The sequence below is a fragment of the Acipenser ruthenus genome, chromosome 6 (assembly GCF_902713425.1).
Source record: "Acipenser ruthenus chromosome 6, fAciRut3.2 maternal haplotype, whole genome shotgun sequence".
Taxonomy (NCBI): Eukaryota; Metazoa; Chordata; class Actinopteri; order Acipenseriformes; family Acipenseridae; genus Acipenser; species Acipenser ruthenus.
This window is the reverse complement of record NC_081194.1, coordinates 67660563-67676304: the sequence shown is the minus strand read 5'-3', so window position 1 is coordinate 67676304 and position 15742 is coordinate 67660563. Positions and strand designations below refer to the sequence as shown.

General features: G+C 35.5%; 1 protein-coding gene across 1 annotated transcript; it reads right to left on the bottom strand.

The window, feature by feature from the left end:
* Nucleotides 1-15335, bottom strand: LOC117410526 (lysosomal-associated transmembrane protein 4A-like). The gene is made up of 7 exons (XM_034017136.3): nucleotides 15112-15335; nucleotides 8006-8138; nucleotides 3701-3777; nucleotides 2321-2443; nucleotides 1764-1859; nucleotides 1280-1378; nucleotides 1-895 (listed from the first exon to the last, which is right to left on the bottom strand). The coding sequence occupies exons 1-7, from the start codon at nucleotides 15235-15237 to the stop codon at nucleotides 821-823; spliced, it is 729 nt and encodes a 242-aa protein (XP_033873027.1). The 5' UTR covers nucleotides 15238-15335; the 3' UTR covers nucleotides 1-820.
* Between the last annotated feature and the right edge of the window lie 407 nt (nucleotides 15336-15742).

The following is a 15742-nucleotide window of genomic DNA, read 5'->3' as shown; positions in this document are numbered from 1 at the left end:
CAATTTTCTAAACATTTATTGAAGCGAGTTTGTTTCACAGGAAAGAACACAAAGACAGAAGCATGCATCCACTGTCTTCCCAATCCTGGTTCATTTCTCCATGCGCTTGTTTTATAAATGACCCGCTTACTTTTAGTTCTCACATTATGCATCATTTTACTCAAATTCCATTCCCCAAAAAAGGCTTCAAAACATGAAACACAAAAGGCAAAAAAAAGAACAAACATGTCACACCCACAAACACACACAAAAAAGGCTGAATACTTATGATGAAAGTGCAAAAGATCCCTCACAGTACCACAATATGAAAATATGAAATACAAAATTAAAACCACAAAATGTGAAAAAAAAATTAAACTACTAAAATGTTAACACAATGATTGTCTTAATAATATTTTCATTATCTATTAATATAAACTTCACTAGGAGAGGATATTTTCTTAAATACTTCATGATCAGCATTCAGGCAACATTAATATTATACTATCATTTACTAAGACATCAAAAATAGATAGAAAGAGGAACAAGGATCTTAGAAATAACTGCGCATCCATTCTGTCTTTCCTGTTCACACCACTTTCACATTTATATATATATATATATATATATATATATATATATATATATATATATATATATATATATATATATATATAATTATTGTTATTATTATTATTATTATTATTAAGAAAACTCTTTCATCTCTATAAATGTTGGATTTAAAAGATTACAGGATATCCCTAGTCTCTAAAAAGGTATTGCAAGGTTAAAACAAGAAGCTTGTTCAGACGGAGTATAGGTCTACAATGAGGCAGGCTCTTCAAGCAGGCATGTAGGGAGGTGGGGGCTCCTTCTCTGGCATCTTAACAGCCATCTCATAGGTGGGCAGAGCATACTGTAAATCATAAAACAAAAACAGGACATGCATTGAACAATGTATTAAGATACCAATTGGACAGGATGTTTAATTTTAGAAATCAGAATGGTCATTTAAGCATTTCACACTTTAAGCGTGAAGGTATAGGATTTTTCAGGTCGACTCAACTAGTGTCAGGTCTGTGAAGTTGTTAGTTACTTTATCGACAGTTCTAGTAAGATCTTGTGGGTAGTGCGAGGATTTTAAAAAAAGTAAGGACGTTTAACCAGGACATGTCACGTGACCACATTTACATACACTGCAAACTAGTGGATTTTCTACGGTCATTCAGGGTAAATATCAACATTAGGTAATTATATTGTTGAACTGGGAACAAAACATAGGACTTCACTATCGGTATACCTGAGGGGGAGCTTCAAACGCAGGGTAGACAGCAATCTCTGGCAAGTTCCTGTTGTTGATGTACTTGTAGCAGTTCCAAACGCAGTTAATCAGGTAGGCCTGCAAGATAGGACATAACCAGGCTTTAATGACTAACCAAACTGGTTCCTCAATTAATATGTGGAGATGGGATCACAAACAATATGGAACAATAATAATTTCCCATTAATTAGATACAGGATTTAAAAAGCACATGCTGCTGTTTTGTAATAGACTTTAAAAATTACTAATCATTGTTGTAAAATGTGAATATTTCTTCTACAAAATCAGCATTAGGAGGAGAGGCCTTGGATTCAATGGGATCTTGTTTGATAAAATATTATGGGGAACAGCTTGCAAACAAACATGCTAGGCACATCTTAACCAGAACTTTTAAAGGCCCTTTACAAAAAAATGTAGCACAACGGTAGTATCTTGAAGCATACATTCCCTTTTAAACCACTACCTTTAGGATGATGAGAAAAGCAAACAACACCAAGACGAAAAGCAGCAGGCAGCTGGAGTCCAGGGAAAGCATGTTATCCTTGTAAGGGAAGTCAGGCTAGAATACAAACACAATACATTAATTAAAATGTGTCAGTTGCAATGGCCCGATTTTTTTTATTAGGGTAGAATTCAATTTTGCATCTTAATGTAGATTCCCAACTATATGCACTAAACATGTGCCCAATGTAGTATCAGGCAACAACTGCAAGTCAAATTACCACAATGGCAGCCGTATTAGGTCAGAGGTCATCAGAAAATAACACTCATTGGGTCAATTTTAATGACCTAAATAGCAATGGTATGAATACTGTTGCCCTAAAATGTATAAACTTGGTTTTAATAAGTAGGCCAATAAATTACACATCGGTAACACCTTCAAAATTAAAATAAATTAAGAGTTAAATGGCTCTTTACATGATCAAAGTAGACACCAAGATGTTTATATAACCCTGCATATATGAAGTCTGCAGCTTAAATGCTTACTGTTTCACGGAAATGATTTACAGGTTCACATACCAGCTGGTCTAGGTAGTCCTTGATCCTTGGAAGGTAGGTTAGGGAGCTAATTGCCACAAGACAACTGAGGGCAAAATCAAACAACTGGTAGCAGAAGAAAGGAATCAACCATCCGTCATGATGCTGAGGGGAGGGGAAAAAAAATAAAAAAATAAAAAATAAACCATCACAATAGCTGACTTGAGGGTATAACAAATTATTAAACCAATTGATCCCTGAAAGAGTATTGTTTGGTAACACTTAATTCCAATTGGTTTGTACAAATAATCAAGAACCCCTCTTCTAACTATATTCAACTCAACAAATAAAAATGATGCAATACAAAAGGGAGGAAAATGTAAAGTTGGGACAAACGACCCGGTCAGACTTTCTGCTGGTCACAGAAAAACAAGAGGACGAAAGAACTGATATTCCATTTCCAACACTATGAAGAGAGACCAGATCCCCATCATAAATCAAAGTAGATGATTAATTTACTGTGTGGCTATTTCCACAAACAATCTTAAAACAAAACAAACAAACAAAAAAAAAAAGCTAACACTGCATTTTAAAATGTAAACACAGGCCTGAAGTGATTGATGATGCTTGCAACTTGGCGTTCAAGTTTGTAATCCTGTTCTTTCACTGTTCTATGCAGTCCTGTTTATTTTCTTAACAAGCATTTTCTCATTTCCAATATATGCAATACTGCTACACTTGGTTGCTTGGAGATCTTCCACAGTGGTGTCTTTTGACAGATGTGAATTTAGGCTACAGTTCCACTTTTACAAAGCATGTAAAGTACAAATCCTATCAAACAACTGCTTCCTTCGAGATTGTGTTTATACAAACAGTAGGGCCATTCCATCAAGCGTTACTGGTATTTATACTTTGTTCAGACCTTTGATGAAAATAATGACATTTCCCCACACACTCCTTTATTACATGAAATGCTTTTTATTTGCAAAAAAAAAAAAAAAAAAAAGAGGGCTTTATCTATTGCCTTATTACTGCAGGTTCCACACAGTCCTAAATATAATACACAAATGATGCTATGGTTCAAGATTCAGACAAGTATTCAAATAATTGTTAATTTGCAAAACCTTAACCTGTTATCAATATATGCAACACTGTATAAAGTAGAAAAGCATCCCAGAAGTAAGAATATGTTGTTAAGGCCTTGACTAGTGGATTAACTACAAAACAAACCATAATGCAGTAATTATGGTTAAAACAAACATTTTAATTAAGCAACACTTAACACTTCAAAAAACCCTTCAAGAGGAAAAGTTGGTGTTGTACAAAAAAAAAAAAAAAAAATTAATTATATATTTTATTACATTCCACATAATAAAAAACCTGGATATAGAAAATGTATAAACGAATAAGGATATCACTCACAGTAACGGCTCCATACACCATCATGGCACTGATGGTGAACATCAGCAAAGAAATTGCAAACCCAACACAGGCATTTTCTACAACAAAATAAATACATTTGACAATTAGTTCAACACAAATAAAGGTAAAGAAAACTGTGGATTCGTTAATGTAACCACAGTGAGTCCAAACAATTCAACAGAAAAGCAAATGCCATTTTATTATGCAACAATCATTTCAACAATTAGTTCATTAGCATTACACATTCAAAACGTAACACTTAGAAAAGGGCTTACAATTTCAGTTTACCATTTCATATTGTTTGCTAAAAATAGATACATTAACAAAGTAAACTTTTTCATAATTAGAAATTGTGACATAGCTTCTTTAAGTTTACAGTATAACTTAGATCATAGTTCTGGGTTCTTAACACATCTTTGGTAGATAAAGCACGCTCGACAACAAAGGATGGGTTTAAACCGGATGATACCAGAATTTTTTTTTTTTTTTTTTTTTAAATTTCTTTTGCGGTGTCCCTTTTCCTGTGGCAACACGGCTTCTTTAACAATACCAAACTACCCCTCTGCACATACTGTAACAAAGGAAGCTGGGAAACTACACATTCTGAAACTGTAGGTTGTGAGGATTACAATGGTACTAGACTCAAACATGCCCAATTTTCATTTTCACAATTAAGGATTACTGCTTCACGTTATCAGGCTTATTCCAAGTTGAAAACTTCAAATTGGCAAGATAACTGTCATATTTTATGCTTCTTTCAAAAAGCGCTTTACAAAAACTAGAACATTTGATACTTGCTAGAGACCTGACTTACAAATGTAAAAGAAGAACGATATTTCTGGTTGAATCTGCTTCCAATGTAATAGGGAAAGTCCCATTTCTAGTTTGAATAGTTAGCCCACAAGTTAAAACACAAAAAAAAAAAAAAAAGAAAAAAATGGATGCAACCGACCGGTTTAGAAATAAGTTCCAACAATCAATAGAAATCTTTTTTTTTTTTTTTTTTTAGCAATTAAGATTACAATAACATTAAAAAATGATTTACTAGTTGGTTTATTGAATTAAAAAAAAAAAAAGGATCAACATAGGCCATCAGGGGCTTTAAGGCATGTGGTGCTTCTAGTTTCAGTGTATGCCAGATGCATACAGTATATAAAAAGAAGGTGAAGTTAGAAATAGATGTAAATGTTGTCTAAATGTAAGGCTGTATTTGATAAAGGGTGAAATACAAAACACTTTAGGACCAAGAAGTGATTTTGTGAGTTTATTTGATGGTTTATTTAATTTAATGAGAGAAAAATAACCGTTGGGACCAAGATAACATAATTGGATAGAAACAGTGTACTGTGTGCTCTTTGTATTAAACTAATCTACTGTACAACAACAAAACAGAAGATCACTCATGTTTGATGGGGATTCACTGCTAATCATTTCATCTCTTCTCTGCTGTTCTGGGTAACCTGGGGAGCTTATTTACTGCCTTGTATAGGGCAAAAGAGCTTATTTATTTGTCCCAAAGTCAGTATGAACTTTTCTATTGGCCTCTCTCCAAAGTCTATGCCATTTCCCCTGAATACCCCCACTGACCAAATTTCACACCCAAGGGAACTCGCAGTATTCTCCCAAATCAGTGTGGATCACAAGGATATAACCTTAATAGATCATTTCTAATACATGTATTGGATTTGTGCGCTGTAAAAGCAGTTGTTATTTGTCTAGCTAACATATAGTAGCTAAGGCTGACCCAGATTACAAATAGAAAATATGGTACAGTAAATGTTACAACAGAGTAATTACAGCAATGTTAAAAGCAGATTGCTCACGCGAGAAATCTGGAAACACCAATATACCATACAATTGAGATGGTCCTAATTGAAGGGGGTTTCGAAATTGTCACCAAGTTTAAAAGAACCGACAAAAGAATGCCTTTAAAAGGGAGTCATCAGGATACCATTTAGTGGTAGACTGGATCGTCTAAGGAACCAAGCGATACATAACACAGGTCTTGAAGATTTCAAGTTTTATTTTTGATCATAGGACATCCCTTTAAACTATTTTGAGCTTCCTAGTTAAATCTTTGTGCTTTTGTTATTTACACTTGTTTAACAGAGTTATCCTGACAGATTTTCTTTTCAGCATAAAAATACCCAATATGGAGTGTACACTGATAGCAGGTCCATCATTTAAAATCTCCTTGATTTGTAGCAAAGAAAGAAAAAATGAAACCCAGTTTGTAATGAATAGTTTTCTCTTTACTAGAATGCAGAGACAGCATAACTACTAATTAAATTCAAAGCGGGGTAAATATTTGGAAATTAAACTGAAAGGTTCAAGCCATAAATAAAGATAACATTAAAAATAAATAGTATTTAAAAAGGAAAATATTTCAAGCGATTGCATTTCTCTTTTGGTGTTTTTTATTTTAAGGGAATATTTTATTTAAGTAAAAGTTAAATTGCGTGCATTGGGTTGGTTTTTGGATGCGGTTTAAAACACCAAAACCATAATGCAGCACCCTGCTCTAGCAAAGTAAACCCATTCTCAGCCTCAGAACCTTGAGGACTGGGTAGAGCAATCACAAGTTGCCTCTGATCTTTTGGCCCAACCTATTACAGAATATAAAAATAAAATCTACTTGCATGTCTAGCTAATAATCTCCACAATAATTACCTTAAATTAAATATACTGGAAAAAAAGATTATACGAAAGGGCTCTTTAAAATAAAACTTGAAACAAAATATTATACTATAGCGATAGATCAGTGCTTGTATTGCTTGTTAAAAACGGGATGCGTTCTTGCAGAGCTCTACACATTACTCTGATCTCGACAGAGCACAGGTAGTCCAGGGGATCCTTTTTGATGAACCAAGAAATTATGGCAGAGGAAAAAACTGCAGTTTACTGCAAAGTTTGTTATGCTTGGTAAAGAAAACAGGCATGTTTGGATGTAAAGGAGATATAATGACTTTAAATGTTCAAAACGGTAAGCAAGAAACTAAACATTACATCTGAGAAAAGGTGAAACGTGTACAAAACCAAGGTATGTAAAACAAAACAATTTCATACCCATCAACATTTACTTTAAAATGCAATGATTTGCCTGATGTGTGCAATCTTATCTGTGTATAGTTGTATGCTTCTCACTTAATAGTTTTTTTTTTTTTTTAAAAAGGAGAAAAGATTGCTTCCATTTTATGTTTATTTTTTTGTCTTTTTTTTTTCCTACTGCTGCCAGTCAGATAAGTACAAAGGCATGTTAAACATACCGAAACGTTGGTGCAACAGAAAGACTGACACTAGGGCGGATTTTATTCTCTGTCGATCTGGCGCTTCATTGGTGCACTCTGTTTTTCTGCTCTAGCAGGCGTGGTATGGTATCAATTCCACGGTGTAATGAAGTTAATGATAATGGTTAATCTATTCACATTGACTTTACCCTTTTCACATTTAAAAAAATAAAACATGTACTACACAAATAATAATGAATACATTTCCCTGTGCTGCTGGGCAATGTCCCGCCTTCCTGACTTGTATCTATCATTGATTAGTTCTGAATACTTTAAACCCACCCCAACTACTGAGTGACAGCACATTCCTACATTTCTATTGGAGACTCTGCTTGCGAGATTTAAAAACGAAGTTACAATCAGGATGGAGGCTTGTTAGCAGGATTTAAACCTGTATTACAGTTAAGACATGGAAGATTTAAAACAGAATTGTGGCGAAATGTACAAAAGTGCCTACACACAAAAACCTCAAGAATGTGCCCATGACCATAGGGATTTCATTGTGGAAGACAGCAAAGGAAAGAAGGTACAACTTAAGTGTGCAAGTACTGTCAAGTTACTATACATATTTTAACACACACACACACAAAAATGCTCAAGCATTTTGCAAAGTAACCGAAAGCAGTAGATTTCATACAGTATATTCAAAACGAAAGCCCCGAAAAAAAAAACTATTTACATAAAACTCTAAAAATAGTTAAAAAAAAGCACCAAAAAAATACAATTAATAAAACCCGAAAAACAGAAGCCCTAATTATATTCTAAAGTGCCTTGCAAAGCCTTGTGGACAACTGTGGCAACAGCAGATGTTTTAAGACAAGATTCTTTTATTTTTGAAAATAAGCTCATCCTAACTAAATAGGCTGACATAGGATAAGTTACTTCTGCAATAAAAATAATGTGCCTAGCAAGGTTGTACCCCATTAAACATGTTCTTGCCTTTCACTACTGCTGGCCATTGGCGGCCAAACACTGCTGTAATATATATTCATTCACACACGTTTTAAATGTCACCTACCTGCCATCCTATCTGCCATCCTATCAGAGGCAAAGTAATGTTCAATGACTTCATACTGCAGGTCAACAGTAGGTACATTATCAGGATGAGTCACTGCCACTGTCAGCATAATGCCCATCAACAGGTTTACCACCTGTAAAGAAACAGTAACTTGTATTACTATGATAAAAACACACTGTAAACATGTTAAATCAGGGATTGTCTGCAACACAAGATATGTTAACACAAGATAGTATGATTGTGAATTTGTAGTTCTATTTTAATGTCCAACTGACAGAATAAAGACTGACAAACACAAGGTTAGCCAGTAGAGGGCGTACTTATTTATTAACACAAAATAAATATTTGGAAACTTGAAAATAAAAGGCTAACCCTCATTCAGGACATACTCCCAAGGGGAATAGAATCGTATACCATGAAAGATCATTCTAAGTGATTCTAAGCAAGTTCTGTTTATACTACAAGTATATATTTAAAATAAAAATGGCAATAAATTGTGTACAGTTTTTATATTGAATCAATTAATGCAGGGATTATTTTACTTGGCAGATCTTTACTTTCATTGTCAACAGACTATGCTTCAACGCGGCTTAATTTCAAACCCTGTTTATGCCTTTTTGCAACTGTCTTTAGATAGAACCATGAGCTCAGTCTGTCAATTTACATCCTCTCTGTTGCTTCCTACCGTTGCCGGTATTAATGAAAGGGCTACAGATGGTTTGGATCAGTCAGACGCAGGCAGATAGGTAACTGGCATTGCTTGACTAAAACTTGTTCAAGGAAATCGGAGTCCAAATCAAAACAATAGAAATTTGAACTTGACATTTTTTTTGTTTTAAAACACGTATAGGTGGCAGTATTGTTTGAACTACTGACACGCAGCTCCATCCTGAATTTCAGCAGCACACCACTGGATTGGAATGCAAACAAAGACACATTGAAAACTAGTCCTGGTAACCCTGTTATCCATGCGTTATCCCACTCACGTGAGATAAATATATCCCACGCTAGACATACCACTCTTGTGGTATAAACACACATTACGGTGCAAAATGAATATACAAATGTGAAGTAGTACACTACAGTACATGTAGCACTTAGGTTTGTTCCTTGCATGGCTCAAGGTGACAGGGACTTTTAACTAGGGATGCACAGCTTGTGTTTTTTGGGTCTGATTCCGATTACCAATATTCCATATCAATAAAACCATCAATTAAATTTGTAAAGTGACAATTTATGCTTTAAATCTGAACACATCACAAACTCAACATTTTGATAGATTATACATTATGACAGAAGTGAATTTTGCAAAACACTGGTAAATCAATGCATAACACACATGCACTAATAGCTGGTATGATAGCGGTGTTTGGGGTTGCATTAGACTAAAACCTGCATTTTATTAATCTGTATGTAAGCGTTCCATTTTTGTAAATGGTATGCCATTATTCATGCAAGATGCCTTTATCCAAGGCGACTTACAGAGTAGGGTGTGTGAACTATGCATCAGCTGCAGAGTCATTTACAACAATGTCTCACCCGAAAGACTGAGCACAAGGAAGTGACTTGCTCAGGTTCACACAGCGAGTCAGTGATTTGAACCACGGACCTCCTGGTTACAAGCCCTTTTATTGACCACACAGCCTCCTGCATTTAACTGCAGTTCAAGCTTTTACATTTTTAACTGCAGTTAAATGTAAAAGCTTGTTTAACATTAAAAAAAAAAACATGAAATACAGCATTTACCATGAAAAACAAATGTACTATTAGAAATAAAAGGACAAGCATTCAAAAACTATTTTTATTTTGAAATATCTCGGGCACAATGTGCATCAAACATATTCATGTCCGACACATACTGCAGCCTAACAGAAAACACAAACAAAACATGTTAACTGTCCTGAATGAGTAGCCTATTTCCCCCCCCCCAGGATCCTTATGTAGATTTTTGTTAAAACTGCAATTAAAAATGTAAAAGCTTGTAGGCTATTACTATATTGCATGTATACAGGCCTATTTATTATTTACAAAGATCCAAGAAACAGAGATGATGAACTATATGAAAAGAACTGGAAAAGCTCCAAGCATACAAACTGTGAATATCCATAAACAGAACATCTATTATTATACAGTGTTAACATGGCTAAAGGTTTGCAACAACTTTCTACCGCAAGCCGCCACACCCCAACAGTTTGCTCTGACCAATGTGAGTTTGCTTGATTGATGGGGAGACCTACAGTCACAGGATGGCAATTTACAGAGCGTGAATTGGAGATTAAAACTTTGACCTCATGTGGAACTTTAAAGTACAACAAAGATTTGAGACTGAGCTTCCAAGGGCAGATGATGATAATAATGATAATAATAATGATAATAATAATAATAATAATAATAATAATAAAATGAAACTGACTGCAGATTATGGTATTTTATTAATAAATCAGCATTCATTCCAATTCGATGATCAGTGCATCCCTAGTTTCAACTGTGGGTTTGCGCTGCATATCGTCTACTTGAAAAGGAAAACGAAACTCATACAGTAAATATTTTTATTCACATCACTTGATTTGAATTTCAGGAAAGCCAAATACATATACAACATGCTGAACTATTACCATTCATCCCACAACAAAATAAACCTCCTGCTTAGATGTACAGTCGCCTGTGGAATGCACATCTTCATCCCAGTACTGCGCTCAGGCAGATTGAAACTGCAATTTGAGTGGCAAGACACAAGAGGTATGTTGCTACAGTTCATTAGTTCCCAGCATCTCTGAAGATCTTTAGCTACTACCCCTGCATAGATGCCAGCACACACAAATACAGGACATGTCAGCTTTGATCATACAAGATACTGTTAAAATATATTTACCGATATGAAGCACTTGTCCTACAGACCACTACGCTGGAAGAACCAATTTTTGACTTTCCCAGGCAAACAGACAAGCCTAACATTCAACCCTGTTAAATGGATACATGCTAATCAATGAAGGCTCCACCATCTAGCGTTTGTCTGCAATGGGAGCCGTACATCCCAAGTCCAAAGGCAAGGACATTAATGAAAGTCAAGTTCAACCTGCAGGCGGTAGAGCCTTCATCAAGAGGGTACTAGGATTTTAGAATTTTTATGCGGCTGTAAAACAGATTGTCTGGAGTGTAACTTAATTATTGAAGAAAACTAATTAAATTAAGCATTGCTAGGATTCAGAAATAATAGATACTACATCTGGAGAATTGTTCAAGTACAAGCATTTTATAGATTGTGTGACAGAGCACAGGCTCTGCACATGGCGGTGGTGATGGCATTCTGTGATTGTGTAAATGTAGGAGTGATTGGTTGATTGTTTGATTGTGTAAGTGACTGGGAGAAATGTGTGGAATGTGGCCAGGGCAACTTACAATTGTTACAAGATATCACATTATTTTTACATACAATTACCCATTTATACAGTTGGGTTTTTACTGGAGCAAGCTAGGTAAAGTACCTTGCTCAAGGGTACAGCAGCAGTGTCCCCCACCTGGGATTGAACACACGACCCTCCGGTCAAGAGTCCAGAGCACTACCCACTACTCCACACTGCTGGCCATTAGTTATAACCATATGCACTGCTTCCTTATAGGTTGTCCAGATTAACAAATTTGATGACCACTGCATTTGGATAACAGAACTAAATAATCAAACTCAGAAAACTATTTTTCATGCAAATCATGTAGTACTCTCTTAGTTCACTGCAAAAGACCCAGTAAAAAAAATAAAAACAAAATATAAGCCAATATATATGCCATTTATTATACAGCATTTAGGTCCTGCAAAGTCTCTGGGGCACATGAATCATACAGTGACTGTCAGTGTCAGTGTATGAGGGAGAGAATTGCTTGCAATGCCATCGGTATACTGGTTCTTACTGCAGTAGCATCAGCTAGTGCTGCCCAATCAAAACAACACCTACAGTTTTAACTTACTTAAGGATTTTGAAACTCTTGCCTATGTATTGCCCTGGCCTTCTAGGGAGAAACTGGCTTTTCATAACTCAGAGTGCAGTTGTGAGTTTGGAGGGATGATAAAACCTTTGTTTCTGCTTAGAAAGCTGTTTTGAGCCTATATACAAACCAATTAAAACTGGTTCTAAAACCATTGACTTTTGTTAAGCGACATACTATAACTAGGGGTGCTAGATTCCGTTTAATTTAATAAACATTTAAACTTTCAAAAATGTAGTTCAACACGTTTAAATGTTAATAAAAACATTTTGAAAAGACGCTGTTTAAGGGGGGGTAGTATGCGTCCCCCTCGATGTGCGGCCTCGACAGCAGGAGAAAAACAGAAGTCGTCCATCTTGGGGGAAGCGCGTAGCTGCAAGGGCTCTGAGCATTTTAAAATACAGTCAACCCTCTTCATACCACCTGGTAAGGGCCATGGGCAAAAATGGGCAATAAGCGAGGGTGGCGTTATAGACAACCTTTTTAGACTGCGTCAAGCCTTTTTCAGGTTAAACAAATTGACCCGTTCCATCAAGGGAAGCCATTTGTTTTCATCCATTACAATGTCTCCAATTGTCCTTCGTTGAACAGTATGCCTCACTTAGGCGAGAAAACATTTGTGATGTCTTGCTTTCTTATTTTCAGATGCATACATGCAGATTTTTCTCTTTTGCCTTGGTGTTAAATGTAGGGGCGCCATTTTGTACTTCTGTTTTGCTTTGGGAGCGGTTGTGTTGATGACATTGGTATGAACGTTCAGTTAACAACGAATTAGGAAAGCGAGTCAAAGGTTAACTGCATAACTTTGTTGTTTTAATTGACCATGATTATTTCGCTGGTGCTACAACGAGGGAAACTACAATGCTTATATTTACGTTTGCTTTGTTTGGGAAGTTGGCGGATGGTGGACAGCAGGGTGGCGATATAATGGGTACAAATAGCACTGATTTTATATTGGTGACATTTGTTCAGAGAGAATAGCTGGCGGTATGTGAGGGTGGCGTTATAAAAGGGGGGGTGGTATAACACGGGACAACTGTAAATAGCTTTCTATAAAATTACCGCATATACTGTATGTCTATAAATATGTCTTTTAATCAGCTTTTCTACTATCCTTAAATGCAACCGATACCTGAATCCATTCATGTAACTCAATCACAACCGAGAAACATGTTAATAGTAAAACTGATTTAATTTATGTTTTTTCTTCTTCTGTGAAACCACTAAATGGGCTTTTAAATCGGAAGTCTTACTTTTTCATGTAAATGCCGAAGCGACACATCTTTATTAATTTAAATAGTTACTTGTCATAACGATTGTAATAGTGTGTCCAGCAAAATGCCTTATTTTTCATTATATCTTTAATAAAGATTAGTCGCTTATTAACATGTTTCAATCTCATTTATGTTGTGCTTGTATACGAAAAATGAAAGCTTGGCCATTTTTAAAAGCCCATGAAGTTGTTTGACAGAAAAAAAAAACTAACTAAATTAAATCAAATTACTAAATTATGTCCTATATATAAATAAATGTATAAAAACAGTGAAGCAATATGAAAAATAATAGCATCTGTATAAGAGACAAGAACTAGTTATGTTCACACCAAGCTGACTTTATTCCAAGTACAGTATCACCAATTCAAAGAATCAATATTCTGTTTAAAATAAATAATTTACTAATAGCAATAGTTTGTAGTTATCTGACTGGCAGCAGTAGGAAAAAAAATAACACAATGGAAGCAAACTTGTGTTAAAAAATAATAATAATAATCTTTTGTGATCCAGGTATTGGCCACCACTGATCTACACTGATGCCAGCTCAGAACACCATCAACTGAGAAACTGAACCTTACATTTGTGTATTTAAACACATAAGAGAAATCTACTAGCTGTCCCAGAAACTCAAATATCTGGCTTGCTTTTTATTTAGACAACACAATTGCTACTGTACAATGTGACCTTCTCTGAACTCTGACTGCTACAGTACATCTTTGGAAAGTGTCAAGTGTTGTTCAGCACAGATTCCTATAAGAAAGACTGAATCTACAATCATGCAAGTTGACATTCACAGATTGCCAAAGCTTTTGTATATCCTAGTGCAGTCATATCAACTTTTCTTACCTCTTCTACCTCAGGAATCACTTTTTTTGTTTTTTTTGTTTTGTTTTTTTACTATCTTGGTGAAACCTTCAAAATCTTGGTTTACAGTCACAGCGTTTACATTTGGGACGTGTTAGATATTGGAATATTTTAAATCTATTTGGAAAGCAGGAACCCGTTAAAAGACAACTGGAAACTACTGGACACAAGATATTCCAGTAATCACATGCTACAATTGTTTAAAAAATAAACAAACTGGATTGAAATTCTTGTTGTGTAAACCTTAATAGAGAACGCTTAGGTGGGTGAAGTGCTAACACGAAGGTGAACTGGAGACAGTAAATAAGCAAAAAACAAAGTACTGTGGATTTCGCTTATTTACTGTCTATCGTTTTGCACTGTGGATATACAGTACTTATGTTCCACCACAGACACTATTTTCAGTGTCCTTAACGAGGTTACGTTTTAATACATTTTGACGCACGTTTTTACGGCGATACATATTTTAGGAGATAGTCAGACGTTAGTTTAATTATAAGCAAATTATTTAAAAAGCATACCAGGCATCGTCTAAACTAAAAAAAAAAAAACGCTGCTTTAAATCCTTGGGTATTAAATTCTGAAAAAGTGAAATAAATCGATTTATATTATACACCTGAACAATAAGCATGTGAAAAATGGACCACAATGCTAGTGCTAGTCTGATGAAATTCCTTTACAATGAACGAAACAATGCATAGCCAGCATTAGGCATTACCAATGGCGCGAACACAAAGCATATTATATATATATATATATATATATATATATATATATATATATATATATATATACACACACACACACACACACACACACACACAATTGAAACTGAAACTCCTAATCCTTCTTAACTGCTGTAATGTTATTATTCTTCATTGTATTTGCTCATGCGCGTAACAGAAAAAAAAAAAAAAAAAAACATAGCGAGATCTCGTCAGACATTAGATCAGAATACAGACAGACGAAAACAGCGAAATCACTCACCATGTACCAGGTCCCTAGGATAATGGTACCAGTCCTGACATGACAACAACCACAGCACCGTGTACTGTATAACCTGTCCCGACTCGACTTGAAAGTCATGTCGTCCTCTGTTTCGGGGAAATACATTAGAAAAAGAATAGTTTGAAAGAAAATACCGATCCTCCTCCGTCCGTCAACCTCCTAGCGTTTTGGCAACAACGCCCACGCAAACAACGTATAGAACGTATTTCTAACAAATTAAGCCAATGGCTGTGAGCCGTTAGAGAGGCGAGTGCTGCTACATGATGATTGGCAGACAGCGAGACGAGTGACAGATTGAGAGACGGGACGGAATCTGGTCTATTCTGTAGTTCTCCCTTCTGATTGGAGTGTCAGGGACGAGTGGGTGTATGTATGCAACCGAAAAGGACGAATTGACAACACGAGCAGCAAATTGAATTTCTACAGTGCAAGGGAAGTTCCAAATAATTTGCTGGAGCAGTGGATGGTTTAGCTGTGTGAAATATTTTCAATAACAATTGATTCCCCGCGTAAGCGAAACGAGGAGTTGTAGGTAGAAATGACTGAGCACAAATTTGCAGTATGACCTAAAACTTCAGAAGGTTTTCAAATTTTTTTTACTGCAGTGAAA